The 22703-nt window shown below is 39.7% G+C and overlaps 1 protein-coding gene across 1 annotated transcript; it reads right to left on the bottom strand.

Moving 5' to 3' along the window:
- Window positions 1-237: 237 nt before the first annotated feature.
- Window positions 238-9121, bottom strand: cdkn1d (cyclin-dependent kinase inhibitor 1D). Its single transcript, XM_052121225.1, has 3 exons — window positions 8642-9121; window positions 4308-4774; window positions 238-2811 (listed from the first exon to the last, which is right to left on the bottom strand). The coding sequence occupies exons 2-3, from the start codon at window positions 4768-4770 to the stop codon at window positions 2759-2761; spliced, it is 516 nt and encodes a 171-aa protein (XP_051977185.1). The 5' UTR covers window positions 4771-4774; window positions 8642-9121; the 3' UTR covers window positions 238-2758.
- Window positions 9122-22703: the final 13582 nt, after the last annotated feature.

Here is a 22703-nt window from a genome sequence, read left to right as displayed (position 1 = left end):
GGAGCTGTGGTGTTATCTATCTTTATATACAGTCTATCTATGGTATATATGGTTATGAACAGAATAATAGACCTTAAAATATGTTGACATATCTGGCCTGATGTGAAGTTACTACTGATACAAGACATGCCCTTATGCTTTATTTTGAAGGAAAAATTCAGTGCATACTGCACAAGAAAATGCTACATTTTAAATATTTGTTTCCACAATTGTATGAAGGTTCTTGATTTGTTTGTGGTAGAGCACAAATTTCATGGGTATTTGTACATTTTATTAAGATGAAAAGATATGATCTGCACAAGAAACATTTTTGAAAGTCTAGTGTGTAAGTGACGAACGCATCTATGAATGCAACAATTTAATGATGAATTCGACTAATGTCTGCAGTTGAACGTATGGGACTCGTTCTATTCAGTGGGTTCATTAAACTGGCATCTTCTCAAAATTTGTACAAAAGCCTTAAGCAGTTGTATTTATTGTGAACAAGTACATTTTTAGATAAGAAAGAGGCAGATAATGCAGTTAACCAATGTCAAATGTATAGCAAATTCAACACATATTCACAGACATATGCAATGAAGTATACCACACACTCTTACAACTAAATAAAACATCAGATGAAAAAAGAAAAAGTATTGTAAGGTTCATAAAATGCCCGTTACCTACAGTACACGCAGACAAAACAGGTAATCAAATGTTAAAGGCAAATAGAAAGGTCTCTCTGTAACACTTTACAATAAGTTTGTATATGCTAACATTAACAAATTATTTAACAGGTTAACAATGTTTTTTTGCATGTTTATAATATTTTTATAGCATTTAATAATCTTGGTTAATGGTCATTTCTATATTCTAACACATTTGAACATTAGCTAATGCATTATGAACTAACATGAACAGTGAATAATAGTATAGCGTTAACATAACCAATATTAATAAATGCTGTAAATATTCTTATTCATTGTGTGTTCATGATACCTTGTGTTAATGATAACATAGAGAACCTTATTGTAAAGTATTATCAAGGTCTTGTATATTATTAAAGTTTACAACAGGTGTGCAAATTACATTAAATTAGAATTCAATTGTACTCAAAAAACATTCAAAAGAAGCTGCACCGGTTTTTTTCAATCAACGTTAATAAACATTTATGAAAATTTGTACTGAAATACTGGAAATGTTTAATTAGCTCTTGCTAGTTAATCTGTAACTACAGGGTCATTTTCATACAAAAAACGAATTAAAATGGACAGTGCTAAATTGTTGTAACTGCTCAGGTTCTTGAAATATTTTTCTTCTTCTTCTTTGTTTTTTTTTTTACAATAATAAGGCATTTTGTAACCTTGTAACACCCTGCAAAAACTGTAAAACACATACAAATAATAAAAAGTATAAAGTAATAAATGGAATAAAGTAATGATATGATTAATTATATTCTGCATTTAAAGTCTGAGCATTGCAATCTTCATGTCATTATCATTCAATTCAAATAGTCTTTTTATAGTGAAGTTTTGTAAAAGTTCACAGTATTTGATACATTTAAATATATTCAGTGCCCAGCAAAGAAATGGACTGTTAATATGCACAAGGTGCATTCCAAACATTTTTAAACTGTATTGTGTAACAACATGGAACAGAATAATTATAATTTATTAGTTCCTCTTGGAATTAATAAAAAAATTATTTAGTTGATTTAGCGAGTCAATTCTTATCAAATTGCTTTTATTATTCAATGCACTCAATTTCATTTTTTTATCACTTAAGTATTGCATCTGATTTCTCTTTGACCTTATTTATTTTTTTTATAAATGTTGATGAGCTATGAAAAATGAAAGAAAGAAAAAAAGAATCCCAGTTAAACATTGTTCCATGTTGCAACAATAAAATCTGAAAAATTACAAAGGGGCAAGTACTTTTTATAGGTAACGCATTACACACACACGTAACAGACTGACTGTAGGGGCAAGTGTTAAGCACCTATGAAGGCCACGATGGTACACAAGGGGGTGGGTGGCCAGCACCACACCCAACCACCTCCCCAGTGGCGATGTTTTACACACCACACCAGGTACTCATTTTAGGCTGAGTCAACCTAGGGGAGGCCCGGGACCGGTTCAGACAATCGTCACTGGTGTTGGTCATGAGCGGGAATCAAACTCAGGTCGGCAGGTTCGTAGCACAGCACGCTAACCGCTACACACACACACACACACACACACACACACACACACACACACACACACACACACACACACACGTTGTGTTTCCATGTTTTATGGGGACTTTCCATAGACATAATGGTTTTTATACTGTACAAACTTTATATTCTATCCCCTAAACCTAACCCTACCTCTAAACCTAACCCTCACTGAAAACTTTCTGCATTTTTACATTTTCAAAAAACATAATTTAGTATGATTTATAAGCTGTTTTCCTCATGGGGACCGACAAAATGTCCCCACAAGGTCAAACATTTCGGGTTTTACTATCCTTATGGGGACATTTGGTCCCCACAAAGTGATAAATACACGCTCACACACACACACACACACACACACACACACACACACACACACACACACACACACACACACACACACACACACACACACACCTGTATTTATGTTTAGAATTTGAGAATATAATCTTGTAAGACAACAAGCCTCTGTTAGAAGAACTAAATGTGCAGATATTTTATGTACATTTATATATTTATATAAATTACAAAAAAGGTCCAACAAAGCAACAAGTTTTCTCTTCATGATGAAGTTTTGTGATGCAGAAACCTTCTCTTTGTCACTCTGAAAAAGTCTGAAAGAGAGAAAATGTGTATGTTATATATGCATCATTAGAAGAAACATTAGATTATAGACCTGAGTCAACTTAAGTTAAAGATGTTCAAGAAGTCTTGGTCTATGTTGCGCTGGCTGATATGACAAAGGTCCTGGACTTTATGCAGACACGTATTAGCAAGGATGCAGCTTCACACAAAAGCATTATTTTTTGTTGCCAATGTCTTTTCCCCCCAGTTTATTTTCAACAAGGTCACGACCATACCAATAGCTATATTGGATCCAATACAAATCCATAGCCTGTGAAGGAAGCATTGTTACGCATACACAGTGTCGTCACAATACCAAAATGTCAGTAGTTGTTACCAAAACCAGTGAAATTTCACAGTTCTCGATACCACAGCAAAAATATACTAATAAAGTAATGTGCTGTTGAACACACTCCTTTAGCCTATTTAAGGTTCAATTTCAAATATTGCATGTTTCCTTCAAGTTTGCAAATTGCGAAGCATCTTTTAAGCAGAGCCCTACTGAAATGTTTTATTTTTCCTAAATCCTTTTTTAATTTTGTTTCCAGAATTCCATGTTTTAAAGTTTAATTTACTTTCTTCATGAAAATAGTGTCTAATCAAATTAATTCTTAAAACTTTGAAAACAACGTTTAACAAGTGAAAAATAGATCTTTTTAACATTCAATTCCATTTTTTAACTAACTTTTATTCAGGACAAATACACTCATGCTTTTGATATATTGCTTATTTATTTTTAAATATAATTACTCTCATCATTGTTCATTAATCATTATTTATTATTACCATTAATATTACATTTTACAACACGGTTGTTACATATTTATGTTGCAATTTCTTCCATTGCAGGCACCTAGCTTCTATTATGAATAGTTTTTTTATGTATAGAATATATAATGTAGTTTTCCTTGTATGAGCTTATGCTTCACAAATTCATTTAAAGCATGCAGCTCGAATGCAGACTTAGATTGCAGCCTTTATCAGTTTCATAATCCCATTAGGAAATATCACAGTTTAAATTGTATTAATTGTGCATTTCAGTGTAAAAGGAGTACATGTTCAAATGTGTAAGCATTTGGAAGCAGTCGTGTCAATAATACAGCCTGCGGGTCCCGAATTAAATCAGTGCTTGGTACTATTAGTACTATAGAAACAACGGGTCTCGTTACATCTTCATTGCATATCTGATGAAATGCTGTCATCTCCTTTCCTGTATCGTGTATTTAGATTTGTAGCAGTTACAAATGTTTGGGATTGCGAGGCGTAAACATGCCTTACGTACTCTGAGATCACTGAAAAAAAGCATTTAATGAGCCCTGCCAATTCAGATGACAAGGAATCAGTATCGGCTGTAAAATCGCTGTTAAGACAATACCAATACAATCCTTTTGAAAAAAGTAAAAAAAAGTGCCTAGTATACCTTTAACTCAAGTTACCTTGAATTTTTAGTTTAACATGCACATGATAAGAGAGTCTACTCTCACACCTGTAATGTTTGCTTGTTTGCGTTTGACTCCCAGCAATACAGTCATCCTCTTCTCTGGTTTGACCCCTCTCAATGGTCCTCTGCTCTGCAGCTCCCGGTATTTCTGTGTGGCCATGGATAAGGTTGAACAAGCGAAGGCTCCTCCTCCAGTAGTTGTGTCCACTCTTTGCCTTGCCATAGCAGGCTTCACCACACAGCTGTGGTAGAACACTGGCACGTCTTGGCACCATAGCTCCTCCCACTCAGCGGAGCCAGGGGCCGGTTTGTCCCTCTGGAAGTCAAAGTTCCAGCGCTGCTTGGCAATCTCCAAGCTCATGCAGAAGAGATTCTTAAAATCCTGCTGCAACTGCTCATGGTCCACAGGGCCAAACAAGTTGCGACGGAGCTTTACGGCATGAGGTTTAATGTCCTCATCCCGTCCTTTCAGCAGCCCAATATCACACTCAACCGGTGACATGGTCATGTTCCTGGGAGGAGGGAGAGAAATGCTTGATGAGTATGATAGACTGATATATCAGTGAGGACGATTAATAGGCCAATATTTGGCAATTTTGGAATTATCGGCATTGGCCATAATTCTTGTAGCCTCTTGGTTAATTTACCGAAGTTACATTTGTGTTATTTCTTGGCTTAGAAAAGTGCGTTCTAATATCTGATGGAGCTCAAAATGTCAGTCAGTTGAGTGTTATCTTTGTATGATGCCATGAGTTTGCCGAAAGCTCTATGCAGACAAAGGTAGAAGCAGATTCCCTCCTGCTACAAATTCAGACTTCTCCTTGTGGCATTTTCTAAACTATTCAGAATCAGTGATTTTGCCAACAAAAGCCTCCAATCCCTGTCTTTCACTACATTCAAAAACAATTATAATAATTTTAGAAGATCCTACTGTGTCTAACTGATAATATGATGAAGAAACATTGGTACAGAACAGGAATTATGTCATGCTACATCCACTGTTGGCAGATCTGCACAGATTCAGAGCAACTCAGATTTAAAGAATTAATGGTATTCAATTCTGCATAGACAGCTCATGGAACTTGGAACGATTCATATATAGGGTTGCTGCAGAGTTTTTAAAATCATATTTAAGACTTTTTAAGACCTTTATCATCAAGACATGAATAAATAAACGTAATACTGTATCCCCATCCCAAAACAATCCCACACAATCTCAAAATGCATCATGTATCACTCTCACCCTATACAATCGTATCACTTTAGAAGACAATACTTTAACCACTGGAATCGTATGGATTACTTTTACTATCATTGTCACCATCCACTTGCATTGTATGGACCTACAGAGCTGAGAAATTCTTTAAAAATCTTTGTTTGTGTTCAGCAAAAGAAAGAAAATCATACACATCTGGGATGGAATGAGGGTGAATAAATGATACATTTTCATTTTTTGACCAAACTAAACAATTGTTAAGCCACATTACAACACCATTAAAACAAAACTTAAAGATGTGAGGCTGACCTGAATTAAAGGAATATTTCTCCCAAAAATGAGTGAACCCAAAAATTCTCTACATTTTTACTCACCCTTATGCCATCTCAAACTCACACAGTACATTTTGCCATCTGCAGTCTAAGCTAAGCTAAAATGCTATTTCTAGCTATTTTACCTGCACGTTACCAGGCACGATCATATTTCTTTTATCAAGAAAATTCACGTTGGATCATAATTTCTTTTTTTCTAGTAAGACCGTTGATATTAGGGCAAAAATCATATTCTTGATAATAATTTATTTATTGTTTTCCTGTAAATGTATCTAAAAATCCTTAAAACAAGAGCAATTATATTAATCTTGTTTTAGAAACAACACTGCACAATTATATTTATGTTTTTCAGAGAATGTATTTTAAACATGTGTATTTTATAGTCAAAACAAATGATAAAATCTACCAGTGCTGAAGAAATGAGCGACTGACAGAGGTGGCATGTCGCTCGTTTAGTTCGGTAATCCCGTTTAACCAGGAGAGAAAGGAGCTGGATTAATTAAGACTAAAAGTGACTAATGACATTACAATGACATCAGGACATAATTAAAACCAGTAATTACTTTCAGGCTACACAGCAGTTCACAAAATGATATGCTTTGTTGTCATTTGCAGGGAAAACACTTCTGATATTTAAACACTGATGAAGTCTCTTAGAGACACTGGTTTGAATAAAGTATAATTAGATTTGTTTCGGCCTGTGCTTTATCAATGGTTTAATGACTCAAAACTCATGAAAGATGTTGATTTGCTGCCAGATAAGTTTGATTTACAGAAATGGTTATCTGAATGAATCAGTAAACAAATTTGAACTAATCTTATATATATATATATATATATATATATATATATATATATATATATATATATATATATATATATATATATATAACAAAAATTGGAATAATGTACAGATTTAGCTGTTTCTGAAGGAAATTGGTACTTTAATTCACCAAAGTGGCATTCAGCGTATTACAAAGTGTAGTCAGGACATTACTGATGTAAAAAACAACACCATCACTATTTGAAAAAAGTCATTTTTTGATCAAATCTAGACAGCAGCATCACTCCAACGCCTTATCCTTGAGTAATCATGATAAATTGATCATTTGATAGTAGAAAATCACTTGCCATTATATCAAACACAGCTGAAAGATATTTGGTTCATTAAATTAAGCTTAAAGGGTAACTAAACCCTAAACCAACTTTTTTTAATTAATGATCTGTAAGCATGGGGCTTTATTAGTACTGGTCATTGATTCAAGTAATTTTTTTGACATTTGTGTATAAAGTGTTTTAATTCTACAATATATGGTGTAAAAACGTCTGAGTGCTGCCCTCTTCAGGTTGAACGGTGGCTACTGCAGTTGAATTTTCCTATTGGCTGTTTGCGGTACTTCTTGACGTAAGCAGGTTCCAGCTCACCACGCCAGATTCATGTACATGTCGTCTTGCGACCGTGTGAGGAATAATAATAACATAGAGTCTGACAGCAGCTGTCAATTAATCCGTCACTACGAGTCTCAGGTGCCTGCCCCCCGCTCTCGGTTCTTTCCCTCCATCCCCGCCGGGGTCTGCCCACTTTTCCTGCATTTTCAAAATATTTCTAGTGGGTGGAGTCAGACTCTGAGCAGGTGTTTAGTTACAGAGAACACACAGTATGGGAAGAATTGCAAAGAAAAGGACACTTTTGAAACAGAAAAACATAAAGAAAAGGTCAGAGTGGACAAAGAAACAGAGATTGGACAACAGATAATTGGAAAAGCGTGTTATGGTTATTAACCCCATTGAGCTTTTGTGGTATCAGCTAGACCGTAAGAAGAAGTGCCCGACAAGACAGTCACATCTATGGCAAGTGCTACAGGAAGTGTGGGGTGAAAGGTCACCTGAATATCTGGACAAACTGACAGCTAGAAGGCCAAGGATCTGCAAAGCTGTCATTGCTGCACATGGAGGATTCTTTGCTGAGAACACTTTGTAGATTAAGAAGTTCTGAAATAGTTTTTCAAATTGTAATTTTTCTCATTATTAATGTCCTGACTATACATTGTGATCAGTGGAATGCCATTTTGATGAATTAAAGTACCAATTTCTTTCTATAAGAGTAAAATCTGTACATTGTTTAAAACTTTTGGCCAACTGTGTGTGTGTGTGTGTGTGTGTGTGTGTGTGTGTGTGTGTGTGTGTGTGTGTGTATATATATATATAAATAAATCAAACATTTAGCTTTGGACAATATTTTTAAGCCATGATGTATCAGCTACTTTTCATTTTTTATTTGGGGCCAGTTGGCAGGAATGTTGGCAGGGCAAGTAGAAAAAATCCTTAATGTTGAGCCCTGCATTTTGGTGTTTCTCATCAAATACTGATCATATCGTATAACATAAACAACTCGAGTTGTGTCTTAATTTGTTTGATTGTGTAATATATTTGTGTAAAACAAAAACAACATCCTGTTTTCACGTCACCGTTCGCAGCGCTGTGATGTTTATGTGGTATGTAGGTCAAAGCCCCCTGCCTGACACACATTCTGTGTTTTGCATTAAATGCAACATCTTCATTTGTTACTCATAAAAGCATCTTGCTGTCTCAAAAGTATTTGCATAAGTTGACAAATTGTGCCCTATAACTATTGGCCCGATATCTACACAATTACTATTAAAAATAATTAATTAATTTTTTTTTTATATCTGCCAACTTTAAAAGGAGAGTAACGTGAATGACATGTCAAAATAAAATGTATGCTAATTTTACGAAAGTGTATCAAAGAAGAACATTAATGCAGAAATTCTAAATAACCGGAGAAATAGAAATGTATACATTTGACTTACCATTCGAGGTCAATTCAAAAATGATCCAAATGTAAAGCGATAAGTGTTGTAGTTCCTAACAACAATCCCACCGATAAACACAGCACAACCAGTGGAGCTTACAAGCTCATATGCAATTAGTTGTTTTTTATATGATGGCAAGCACGACCCACCGACCCAACAATAGTTCAGTACAGTGCGATACGAGGACTTCGTGTCTCAAATGTAGGCACTTATTTACACTCCCACGAATCTAGACGACTGAATTGATTCAAATCACATATATGTGTATTCTTTGCATTGCTAAGCAGACGAAGATCCAAGTCTCTGTGTAAAACAAAAATACGTTCACATCTTGATGTCACAGCTCGCAGCGCTGTGCTGTTTATGTGGTAAGTAGGTCAAAGCCCCCTGCCTGACACACATTCTGTGTTTTGCTCGCTTCTCATTCAGTTCGGTCGGGCCGTCGAGAACTTCAGTCACGTTGATCTGCAACGTGACCAGGACGAGCCACAGTCATTTTTCCCCCGCTGATGTAAGAGCTAGTAGAAACGAAGCTTTAATTTAATTAATTTAATTCTTGCTGGAAAAAAAAACATCAGAAATTTAGATGGTTTCCACTACAAATACCATTACGAAACGAATAGGTTTGATTAAACTATTTTTTGTTTTCTTCTTTTTTTTGTTCGTTTATTTATTTTATTGACATTTCCAGTAGAATTTATAGTTATAGCCGGTTAATTTTGTTCCACATTTAAAAGGGTTGATCACAGTAAATTTTTGGAACTACACCACTTCATGTTGAAACATGTGCTTTGATCCAGAAAGAAACTGCTGCATTGCCCAATTACCCTTTGTGGATGTCTTATTCTCTAAATGAAGACCTTTATAACATAACAACTATGTATAGTTATAATTCTAATTATAAAACATTGTTAGAGGTAAAAAGCACATTTCAGACGTTTTAAGTCTTCGCTGAAATTGGTATTTCTCCCACCCCTTAGCGCACATTCCTGTGATTTTTAAAAGAACGTTATTAACCGGTCTTTTATTTCGTTCTTTAACCTGTAACCTTTTGAAAAGGAGATTGCGGAACTTCTGAACCAGAATAAAAAAAATTAAAAAAAAGTTTTTGCTCAGAATAAACCAAACTGAAAAACATTTATTTTTTAGTCCCTGATTTTTACTTTTATTTCCTCTTTTATTTTATTTATTTTTTTATTCCCACGAATAGGGAATGAGGCTGAGGCTGACGCTCAGATGACCGACATGCTTTCCCGGGCCGCCGCCAGTTGGACTGGAACCCTCCGTCCTCCCCACAGCCATCGCGGTTGGATGACTGGTTCCACATCCCCGGCAAACTCAGCGCGTCCACTATCACATTATCACGACAACGCTTGCCCAGCGGAGAGTAGAGGCTTCATCCCCAGTCAGTCCAGCTGATTTGGGAACGATTCGGCAAGGCCCAGGTAGATCTGTTTGCCTCCCGAGAGACCTCCCACCGCCCGCCCTGGTATGCCCGAACAGAGGCTCCCCTTGGGGCAGACGCACTGGCACACAGCTGGCCCACGGGGCTGCGCAAGTACGCATTTTCCCCAGTGAGCCTTCTTGCACAGGTGCTGTGCAAGGTCAGGGAGGATGAGGAACAAGTCACACTAGTGGCTCCCTATTGGCCCACCCGGGTCTGGTTCTTGGACCTCATACTCCTAGCGACAGCCCCTCCCTGGCAAATTCCCCTGAGGAAGGACCTTCTTTCTCAGGGGCAGGGCACACTCTGGCATCCGCACCCAGACCTTTGGAACCTCCACGTCTAGCCCCTGGATGGGATGCGGAAGATCTAGCTGGTCTACCACCTACTGTCGTAGATACGATCAACCAAGCCAGAGCCCCTTCTACCAGGCATCTCTACGCCCTGAAGTGGCGCTTGTTCGCAAATTGGTGTTCTTCCTGGGCCGAAGACCCGCAGAGGTGCGCAGTTAGTGCTCTTATTCCTACAAGAGAGGCTGGAGGAGAGGCTGTCCCCTTCCACCCTAAAGGTGTATGTCGCTGCTATCTCTGCCCACCACGACACAGTAGACGGCAAGTCCTTGGGTAAGCACGACTTAATCATAAGTTTCCTAAGAGGCGCCCGGAGGTTAAATCACTCCCGGCCAAGCCTGTTCCCCTCCTGTGACCTCTCGGTAGTCCTCGCGGGCCTCCAGAGACCTCCCTTCGAGCCGCTAGAATCAGTTGGACTCAGGGCCCTCTCTCTTAAGACTGCCCTGCATATCGTGCTCGCCTCCATCAAGAGGGTCGGGGACATGCAAGCATTCTCTGTCAGCGACACTTGCCTGGAGTTCGGTCCGGCAGACACGTACGTGATCCTAAGACCGCGACCGGGCTACGTGACCAAGGTTCCTACCACGCCCTTTAGAGACCAGATAGTGAACCTGCAAGCGCTGCCCCGGGAGGAGGCAGACCCAGCCCCTTCGTTGCTGGGTCCGGTACATGCTTTACGTACCTACCTGGACCGCACGCAGAGCTTTAGATGTTCTGAGCAGCACTTTGTCTGCTTTGGGGGACAGCGGAAAGGGAACGCTGTCTCCAAACAGAGGCTTTCCCACTGGGTAGTGGACGCCATTTAATTTTTCTCCCAGGATATCCCACTCCTCGGATCCCTGGATGATTCCTCCCTAGCCCTTGTGGGTCTGCAGTTCAGCGGAGGAACTCGCCGACCCAATCCACTGCGGGTACTTAATTTACCCTGTACTGGAATAGGTGCTCCACAGGTTAAGGACTCCTACGCAGATTCCCCCTGTGTGTATTATCTGCGGTACGGTCCCCTTACAAAAGTGGACCCGCGTTTTCCTTAGGCAGTCTCCGGCTGCCCTCAGGTCGCTGTGTTGTTGCAACTCCCCCCTCCTTGAGGCTGGATCTACCACCGCGGCACTTTCCACATGTCACCTAAAAACCCATGTGACGTATTCACACATGGCCCGGAAGGGCATGGCCTATGGCAGGTGTGGTCTCCACAGGGTCTTTTCCCCCTGAAAGAATAGGAAACTGGGTAAGACCCCCTTCCCTTGATGCATGTAAGGGCCCCGGCCGTTTATTGCTCTATGCGAGAAACATAGAGAGAAAAGAGGCCCAGCCATTCCCAGGTTGGCAAGCGTCGCCTTGTTCCCCTGTCTAGGGTAACCAGAAGATTCCGACTACTTTTTGGGGGCATTGGGGAAGGGAACGTGCAGTCTGACACAGCTGGTCACCTGTGCACATAAAATACCTGCCCGCTCCTGTGTCAGCAGAACACGTACACGGCTCAGCGCATGGCGTGATTTAAATTGGACCCCTAGTGTTGCTTCTCCGACACAACGTCTAGGTTACGGATGTAACCTCCGTTCCCTGATGGAGGGAACGAGACGTTGTGTCCTCCCGGCCACGTCGCTGAGCCGAGCCACTGTAGTGGCTGGACCATTTCCGGCTCCTCAGAAAAATCCTGAATGAACTCATAGTATTTCCTCGCCTTTATACCAGTATGTCTACGGGTGGGGAATGCAAATACTATCTGCCAACTTCTCATTGGCCTTTTTTCATAGATCAGAGGCATATTCGGCGCTCAAGAGAGACCCCTAGAGTCGCTTCTCCGACACAACGTCTCGTTCCCTCCATCAGGGAACGGAGGTTACATCCGTAACCTAGGATTTTAGCTGTATTTTTACTGACTGCACTTACGGATTGCACTGTATTTAATTTCTGTATTATTTTTTCCTCCATTGTTATTCATTTATATATCTGGTGAAATCATTTGAACCATAAAGGTGTAGGTTTAGTAAAGACTACGAGAGAGGTCTCTTCATGAACAATGGATGATAGACTCTTATGAGATGCAGTTCACAATTCATAATTCATTAAAGACAAATAAATTGTATAGAAAATCTTAAATTGATTGTTAATTAATACTAAATAATATTTGCACTAAAATATATGACACTATCCTTGCCACAACCTAAAAACTCAATGGAAACCTCAAGTCACAATGTTCTAGTTGTAATCTGAGGGTGATAATGCTGTACTTTTATGGATCATTTTCTCAGACAATGTCAACAAATTCTTTTAAAAAGTGCCTTCAAAAGCCTGCCAGATTACCACATTCATTAAATTCCTTTACAATATACACACATTCTCTCTTTATCTTATATGCTAGAAACTGCTCCGTTAATGTTTTCACATTCACAATTGTTAATGACATCCGAATCAAGTACAGATTGGGGAGTGTTACGCATAGTGGTATATAGGGGCACAGTCAGTGTTCAGGTTGATACAACTGGTAATGTATCACAACAGAGCATGTATGCATTACTACAGTATTCATTATTAAAAGATTCTTCATACATGACAAAGAATGTCTTCTCTGATAAACCTTTATCAAATTATTATTTCTTAAATTAAACTTACACAATGCACCAAACTACGTCAGTCTGAAAAGTTCTGAAAAGTCAGTTTGAAAGTTTATTGATAGAGAGAATGCTAAGCTAGGTATTGCTAACATGTTTTAGCATGTTGTTAGTGTGTTTTATCACTTAGCTAGTCATTGCTAGCAGGTTTTAGCATGTTGCTTTGCTAGGCAAGGCTTTTGCATTTGGTTACTAGGCAGTTACCAGTGTGATACTAACAAAGCTCCTTGCTAGTTTGAGTCAAATGACCCAAGCCGGAAGTCTCTATGATGTTCTAGTACAGATATATGTTTTGCTACTTGGATGTTAGGGTGAGCTCATTTGTTTGCTAGACAGTTACCAATGTAATACTCAAAAGGCTCCTTGCTAGTCTTAGTGAAATGAATTAAACTGGAAATCTCTATGATGTTCTGATGTAGAGATATGTGATTTGTTACTTTGTTGCTAGGGTAACACCATCTGGTCACTAGGCAGTTACCAAGGTGATACTCAAAAGGCTATTTGCTCCCCTGAGTCAAATGATCCAACCTGGAAGTCTCTAAGATGTTCTGCTGCAGCGATTTGTGATTTGCTACTTGGTTGCTAAGGTGCACTAAATGGTTGCTGGGGTATGGCTAAGTATTTTACAGGATGACGTTTAAAGGCTCCTTACTGGTCTGAGTCAAATAAGCCAAAGTTGAAGTCTCTACGATATTTTGGTGCAGATATATGTGATTTGTACTTGGTTGCTATGGTAACCTCATCTGATTGCTAGGCAGTTACCAAGGTGATACTCAAAAGGCTTCTTGCTACCCTGAGTCAAATGAAAGAAACCCAAAGTCTATATGATGTCCCCATTTTATCATCTTTACATTGGCTACCTGTTAAATTCCATATAAATTTAAAAATTCTGTTAACTACATACAAAGCTTTGAATAGTCTAGCTCTGCAGTACTTAAGTGAACTTGTACCACGCTATATTCCATCACGTTTATTATGATCACAAAATTCTGGCCTGTTAATAGTTCCTAGAATATCAAAATCCACAAAAGGAGGAAGATCCTTTTCATATTTGGCTCCTAAACTATGTAATAGTCTCCCTAACACTGTTTGGGACTCAGACACACTTACTCAGTTTAAGTCTAGACTAAAGACTCATCTATTTAGCCAGGCATACACCAAATGTATCCTTCAACCCACAATTAGGCTGCTTTGGTTTAGTCTGCCGGAACCAGAAACCAGAAACATTGATCATGATTTATATCTCTGCAATAAATTGAATGGCATCTATGCTTATATTATTTAATTTGTTTCCCTGTCTCAACCTCGTGACTCCTATCCTGAGGTCACCAGAACCGGCTGGATCCAGCACCATTCATGCTTCGTGTTGGACTCCACTGCTACGTGTCGCTGAATGATGATGACTAAATGCAGCCGGTGCCAGCCAAACATCACTTCAATCTATTATGATGAACTGATGCCAACTCTAACCAAAAGACATGGGATACTTCATATGCCATTGTCTGAACCTTGGATTTAGGATGGACCACACCGAACCTCACTGAAATTACCTGCTTTTCACATCCCTGATCTCTGCCTGCATCACCTCGGTCTATTGATGGACTACGATCTTGAAATGGAATGCACAGACAAACAATTTCCAACAAAGGCCTTCATCAGCCAATTAACAAAGACAATTGCATCTATGTGAACTTCTGCAGTTAATCCAGGATGGACTTAAAAAAACATTGGTCATTAATCTTACAGTTCAAACACAATCGATGTTTAAACACTGACCCTTAACACTTACTTAGTTTAATAATTTTAAACCATGACTTTAACTATACATAAGTAATATTTACATTATATTCATGATGTTAGCCCGAGGGGAACTGGCCCCCACAGTGAGTCTGGTTTCTCCCAAGGTTATTTTTCTCCATTAATCAACATCTTATGGAGTATTGTGTTCCTTGCCACAGTCGCTTTCAGCTTGCTCACTGGGGTTATTAATACAATTATTATTTAATTACTTATTTTTAAACACGATAAACAATCGTATTATATCTAATTACACAATGATGATTCATCGACATTATAGAGACATTAGTTTTATCGTCTGTTAATGCCTGATCTTCTGTAAAGCTGCTTTGTAATGATGTGTGTTGTGAAAGGTGCTATACAAATAAAATTGACTTGACTTGACTCCTTGCTACCCTTAATCAAATGAAAGAAACCTGAAGTCTCTATGATGTTCTGTTCCAGAAAAATGTGATTTGTTTCTTGGTTGCTAGGGTAACCCCATCTGGTTGCTAGGCAGTTACCAAAGTAAAACTCAAAAGTCTCCTTGCTACCCTGAGTCTAATGAACAAACCCAGAATTGTCTACGATGTTCTGGTGCAGAAATATGTGATTTGATTCTTGGTTGCTAGGGTAACCCCATCTGGTTGCTAGTGTTGTAGAAATTTGTATGTAAATGATTATTTTCCTCATTGCAAGAAATCTCTCTGAATCAGGGGTTCCAGATGTAAAAGGTAAAAGTTTATTGATTGAACCAATAAACCTGAGAAGGCCAACTGTCCGTTCTGCCTTCTCAGTCTTGGACTCCCAGTCTTTATACATTTTAGTTATCTCTTCTTAATCCATAAACTGTACATTCTCATTATCTCTAACCAATGGCCTTGCTTCCCCATCTGTCTCTGCTCTCCATCATTATTTCATAGACCATCTGACTTCTTTCTAGTGGTGCAACCCATCTGTTTAAAAAAAAAAAAGAACATTTTGGTCCTATCTTTTTAGAAAGTGTACATTATAAATAAATAGGTTAAGGTGATTAAACATAATGAGTATCCTGTCTAATGGGTTAACTAAAACATAATATGTATCCTATCTATTCGGTTAACATAATGAGCATCCTGTCTGTGCCTTATGCATGCCCTTTTCTACTCTAAATGTGACATCATATATGCACTTTTCATAGTACAGGTTTCTGGCTCATACAATGCTCTTACTTTTTTCTATATATAATATTAAAAATATATTATATATATGTCACAAGACCAATGTGAGTCACACATTTCTCTAACAATGACTGCTCTTATGGAACTGCACTCCGGAGGAGAAAAGACCAAACACATGTAATCTTAGCCTTGCATTACGTTGAATACATCAGTAATCACACTTATTTTAGTAGATTAACATACATCAGTGATTAAAAAATATTAGTAGATTGCTTAGAATGATGACATGTCCCATGGTGCTAGAGGAACTCTCAGACATTTTCGGTAGCCTGGGAGCACCATCTGGTGTTGTTGGGAGCAGACAGCGGGTTTTTAAACCGCAGGTGAGTCTTACTCTTGCTGCTAAGCACTTTTGGGCCTCATGTATTCAGATACAAGACAAAGGCATGCCTAACAAAGTCCTAAAGCCTGACTGAGGCCCACAAACACAAAGTCATAAATCTTACTGATAAAAAACGGGCCAAAATCAAACAAATGGGGTAAAAAACAGACTACAAATCCCAAGAAGCCTTGCTCACTTTACAACTGTGTGAAATGCCAAAGGATCAAACTCTCATCTCCTATTGGATGAGGCGCTCAACAGAATGCCCCTCAACCATGATGTCATCGGGAGTAGAAATACCTTCGAATTCCTTCTGAGCAGTGCTTCCTTTGACTTTGTTTGCTGTGCGTAGATGCAGCTCATCGCTGCTCTCTGGTGTTGCCTCGTTGCACAAGGAAGTAACGTAAGACTTGAAACTGCGGCCATACAATCTCCATCTTGCTGGACGATTTGAGATTACTCTGTGTTCCACCAAACACTTTAACGGATCCGAAGGAGACCGCAGTGCAATCTTCATCTTCATCAGTTTGCCTACAAAAGTGAAGAAGAATCCCCTTCCCTCTTCAATCAAGTCGCTGATTTATCTGCCAGTGCGCCGAGAATCAGCAGCTGTACCGCCCACAAACAGAGCAAGGAAACGGCCTCCCGTCATCACCAAATCCTCGAGGAACCGAGTTGGTGTCAAACGACGGATAAATGCACGTTCTACATGTGTCCTCACACGATCCAAGTAAGAAGTTAATGTCTGGGCAGAGATAGAATATTTAGGTGTGTTATTCTTGTGGAGTAAGTTTGTTATTTGTACAGTATATGGACTGCCGAGTCCGCTCATTGTTGCTAATATTACTCAAGGTATCAAATCAAATCACTTTATTGTCTACCACTTACTACCATGTACACAAGTGCAACAGTAGGTAAAGTCTTGTGTGCAGTTCCGAGCAACATAGCAGTCATGACAGTGATGAGACATATACCAATTATTATAAACAACATATTTACTAAACACAATTTACATATCAAATGTACACATACTTACACAACACAATATAATATACAATATACAGTAAACAATACACACAATATAGAATACACATACAATACAATTTTTTTTTAAATAAGAGCATATAAAATATATATATATGCAGTAGTTGTATTGAGGGGAATATATTTGACAGTCCAGTGTGTGATAATAAAATGAAGATTAAGAAGATGAATAAAGTGCAGTGCTGACTGTTGATCGTGAGAGATCAAGTGTTCAAAAGTCTGATTGCTTGGTGGAAGAAGCTGTCATGTAATTGGCTGGTGCGGGTCCTGATGCTGCGATACCGCCTGCCTGATGGTAACAGTAAGAGCAGCCCATGACTCGGGTGGCTGTAGTCTCTGATGATCCTCAGAGCATTTTTCACACACCGCCTGTTATATATGTCCTGGAGGGAGGGAAGCTCACCTCCGATGATGTGTCTGGCAGTTCGCACCACCCTTTGCAGGGCTTTGCGGTTGTGGGCGGTGCTATTGCCGTACCAGGCGGTGATGCAGCCACTCAGGATGCTCTCTACAGTGCTGGTGTAGAACCGTGTGAGGATGTGGTGGTTCATTCCAAACTTCCTCAGCCGTCTCAGGAAGAAGAGGCGCTGGTGAGCCTTCTTCACAACGGCCTCAGTGTGGACGGACCATGTGAGTTCCTCAGTGATTTGGACACCGAGGAACTTGAAACTGCTGACTCTCTCCACCGGTGCTCCATGGGGCTGTGTTCTCTGTCTTTCTTCCTGAAGTCCACTACAAGCTCCTTGGTTTTAATGACGGTGAGGGAGAGGTTGTGCATCCTGACACCAGCGTGTCAGAGTGTGCAGCTCCTCTCTGTAGGCTGTTTCATCATTGTCAATGATCAGACATACCACTGTCGTATCGTCAGCAAACTTAATGATGGCATTGGAGCTATATGTTGCCAAACAGTCATGTGTGTACAGGGAATACAGGAGTGGGCTGAGAACACAGCCCTGTGGGGCTCCAGTGTTCAGGGTCAGAGATGAGGGGATGTTGCTGCCCATTCTAACCACCTGACGTCTGCCTGACAGGAAGTCCAGGATCCAGCTGCACAGCAAACTGTTTAAGCCCAGAGCCCGGAGTTTCACATCAAGCTTGGAGGGCACTATGGTGTTGAATGCTGAGCTGTAGACTACAAACAGCACTCACATATGTGTTCCTTTTTTCCAGGTGGGAGACAGCAGTGTGTATTGTAGATGCAATGGCATCATCAGTGGAGCGGTTGTTGCGATAAGCAAACTGTAATGGGTCCAGAGAGGTGGGCAGCACAGAGCAGATGTGATCTCTGATTAGCCTCTCAAAGAATTTGCTGATGATGGGGGTCAGAGCATCAGGACGGCAGTCATTTAAAGAAGATATTTTTGATTGCTTTTGTACAGGCACAATGGTGGACGTTTTGAAGCATGTGGGGACTACAGACAGGGAAAGGAACAGGTTGAAAATGTCTGTAAAAACACCAGCCAGTTGGCACGCGCACAAGCTAATGACGTGGCCTGGAATGCCATCTGGACCCACGGTTTTGTGGACGTTCACCCGTAGGAAGGATCAGGTTACTTCCGCAACAGAGACGGAGAGTGAACCATCATCTGTAGCGGCGGCCGTGAGTGCTCTCTCCACGAGGGTGGTGTTATTATCAAGTTATACAGGGATTCTCAGCCTCAATGTCTGCCCAAACTTGACAAAAGGCTTCAATCAACTTCAGAAGGCGCATGGAATAACATCTGATTCTTCATCACTGAAGCAATTCTTTGAAAATCTTTCAGCAACAATTTTATCTTCTTGATGAGCTTCCTGCGCCAGCAGCGTAGACACATATGCATTATAAGGCAAGATTGGAACTGAAGTTTTATCCTCATTGAAGATTTGAATTCTTCCTCCACAAACTAACAGTCCAGAATTTTCATCCTTGTACACTGCCAACCTACTAAGGGTTGTATCAGGAAAGACCACATCCTCTTGGGCTGCTAGAAAGAGATCTTCAAGAGCATCCTCCAGTTCACTTACTGTCAAGATAGTTACCTTGAATCTTCCCTCCAAAGACTTTACCTCCCACTTTGATGAACCCAAGGTCTTTGTTCTTATCTTCAGCCACTTCTTGACAGCTCGACGCACCCAAGAAGTAACTCTGACCAGCCTGGACAATTTGCTGAATTTTTCAACATCAAGTACCTTACTTGCTATTAAGCCGTCAGACATCCTTCATGATGAAACAGTCATCTGCCTTTCCTTTTGATTTGCAGAGGTACCTGGATCTACAATGAGGTTCTTTAACTCAACTTTCCCTCTGTTTTCATGAACTCTCACTTTAAGTTTCTCCAGGAGGACTGAGTCTTGTTTCTTCTTAGCCAGACTTCTGGTTAGTACTACAGAGAATGCTTTTCTCTGGAGTTTGTTAATACTTTCTCTTGCAGCAGTTGCAACCTCAGCAGCTGACTTAATAGGCCAATCCTCCACTGGCCACTTCAAAAACACTGGCCCTCTCTGCCATTCAGAATCTTCTTTTAGGCCTTCTGAACTACTTCCCCTTGTGATAATGTTTAAGTCGCCTGGGATACACCACCAATCTCGAACAGGCGTAGTTCTCTGGATTTCTCTAATTCTATTTGCAAAGAAAGACTGGTAGCCATAGCTAGCCCGCTGAATAGCTCCCAACACTGTCTGGCTGTCCACCAGATGGAACCATTGGTCAATCTCCACTTGGCAATATTTCTCAATGTACTTTCTAAGCCTGGCTAATAAACTGCACCACACATTTCAGCCTTGACTGCTTCCCCTTTTTGATCCAAAGGAGTCAATTTGGCCTTGGATTCAACTAGCCTCACCTCAATGCCTTGGTCTGTTTTCCACCTGAAATATATTACAGCTCCATAGGTCTTATCGCTTCAATCAGAGAATTTTATTCCCAACAGTTTTCCTTTCCAGCCTGCAGGTGTTAAGCCTCTGACACACTTTATCTTGCCTAGCTGAACATACTCCTCAAACACTTTAATGGCTTCTTCTCTGAGGTTTTCTGACAGTGGTTTATCCCATGTATCTTTGGTCAGATTCCCATGTCCTGACTCCTGAAATGCTTTTCGTACAAGGATAGCTCCTTTTTTGTTTAACAGGTGTGACCAGCCCAATCGGATCATACAGTCCAGCCGCCTGACTCAGTAGCTCTCTTCTAGTCAGAGGATTAGGAGTCTTGGCCCTGACCTCCTCTTTAAGGAGGTTTTGTCCTACTCTCATTTTCTTTTTCCGCTTGGAAAAAATTAATTGATGTCATAATGTAAAGTTTATCCTCTTCCGCCAGATACCCAACTCCAAGGGCCTTGTTGTCTTTATCCCTCAATTGGTTTGGAAATTTCAGGATTCTGTCTTCTACTATTGACTTCACTGACTCACCATCACCAGGCTTCCAACGTTGTTCTGACCAAACCCAGTGCTTCAAGAAAAACCCTCCAGCTCTTAGGATCTCCTCAACACCTTCGGTTATTTTATCCAGCATTTTCTGATCATTATGAGAAGTTAGAATATCATCTACATAACTATCCTCTTTGATAACTTTGCACTCTTCATGTAGATGAGAGAACTTTGTCAGTTTTGCAGTTTCTCGCATGGCTAACTGTGAAATGCACCCTGCTGGTCGGTCGCCGATGTTAATTCTGGTGATTGCATATTCTCCTATTTCTTTACTCTGATCATCTCTCCATAGAAACCTATGTAGATGCATTTCTCTCTCCTCTAGCCATACAAGTCAATTCAAGTCAATTTTATTTGTATAGCGCCTTTTACAACACACATCGTTTCAAAGCAGCTTTACAGAAGATCAGCATTAACAGACGATAAAACTGTAATGTCTATAAAGTCGATGAATCATCATTGTGTAATTAGATAATATATGATTCTTAATCGTGTTTAAAAATAATTAAATAATAGTTGTATTAATAACTCCAGTGGGCAAGCTGTAGATTGAAGATGTAGATTAATGGAGAAAAATAACCTTGGGAGAAACCAGACTCATTGTGGGGGCCAGTTCCCCTCTGGCTAACATCATGAATATAATGTAAATATTACTTATGTAAAGTTAAAATCATGGTTTAAAATGATTAAACTTAGTAACTTTTAAGGGACAGTGTTTAAACATCGATTGTGTTTCAACTGTAAGATTAATGACCAATGTCTTTGAAGTCTATCCTTGATTAATTGCAGAAGTTCACATAGATGCAATTGTCCTTGTTAATTGGCTGATGAAGGCTTTTGTTGGCAATAGTTATTCTATGCATTCTATTTCAAGATCGTAGTCCATCAATAGACAGAGGTGATTCAGATTCAGATACAGAGTTATACATCTTCCTGATATCTCCTAGGACAGCATAAACTCCTCTCCTAAACCTTAAAAGGACAGCTCTAATCGGATTAAGAACATCTGGGCCTTTCAGAAGAAGATCATTCATACTCACTCCTGCTGTTCCATACCAAGCGCACTGGAGTAGTAACTGAATGAGGGTTTGGTGCAATCAGGTGACTCACATACCACACTGGTCTATTCCAGCAATTAATTATATCTGCAGTGAGCTTGATTGCTGCGTCTCACTCCACCATTTCATGAATTTGGGCTGCATAAGCGATTTGCCACTCTGGCTCCCTCTTGAGCTGCTTTTCTGTTCTCAGAAATGTTGCCTCTACTCCACTTCTATTATTAGGAAGTGAAGCTGGATCTTTAGTCCATGCATATTTTGCATGCCAATGAGGAGACTTGCTGTGAACATCATCTTCTACATAGGCAAAACACTTTTATAATCTTGAGTTCTCTTTCCTCTGCCAATGTCATCTCCTTACCACCTGACTGACAGTTTCCACAGCGACAGGCTCCACACATCGGTTCACAAGCTGCCCCAATGCTATCCCATTTCCACCATTCCAAGAACTCACGGTTGCTAGCAGCTGCAATGTTTGTCTCAGCTCTAATTTCTTGTAGTTGGACTGATTTAGACATCACTTGCATTTCAGGTTCTCCCACTTTCTCTTCATATTTTGCTGCGGCTGTTCTCATTGAGCGAGCAAAATGTGTTTTGGACTCATATGCAGCTATGTTTATTTCTTCAAATAAGTCTGGATGAGCTCTGCCTACTGTCTTTCCCAAAGGACTGTCCCATATGATAAGATCCCCCACAACCTTCACTCTTTGTGGGGCTAATCTCCCTTCTCAGTGGCTAATAAAAAGTTCAATCTTTTTAGGTCTTACCAGCTCTTCAAGTTTGACTTCTGGGAAGAATCTCAGCAATTGCTTAGGTTTAATGTCTTTA

Source organism: Xyrauchen texanus, chromosome 47, assembly GCF_025860055.1.
Source record: "Xyrauchen texanus isolate HMW12.3.18 chromosome 47, RBS_HiC_50CHRs, whole genome shotgun sequence".
Taxonomy (NCBI): domain Eukaryota; kingdom Metazoa; phylum Chordata; class Actinopteri; order Cypriniformes; family Catostomidae; genus Xyrauchen; species Xyrauchen texanus.
Note: the sequence above shows the minus strand (reverse complement) of the source record. Positions and strands in the feature narration are given on the sequence as shown.

Coding starts and splice junctions, on each gene's coding strand:
- cdkn1d (XM_052121225.1), bottom strand. CDS start 4,770: ATGACCATGTCACCGGTTGAGTGTGATATTGGGCTGCTGAAAGGACGG. Junction 2,812..4,307: donor CAAACAAGCAAACATTACAG/GTGTGAGAGTAG, acceptor TCTCTCTTTCAG/ACTTTTTCAGAGTGACAAAG.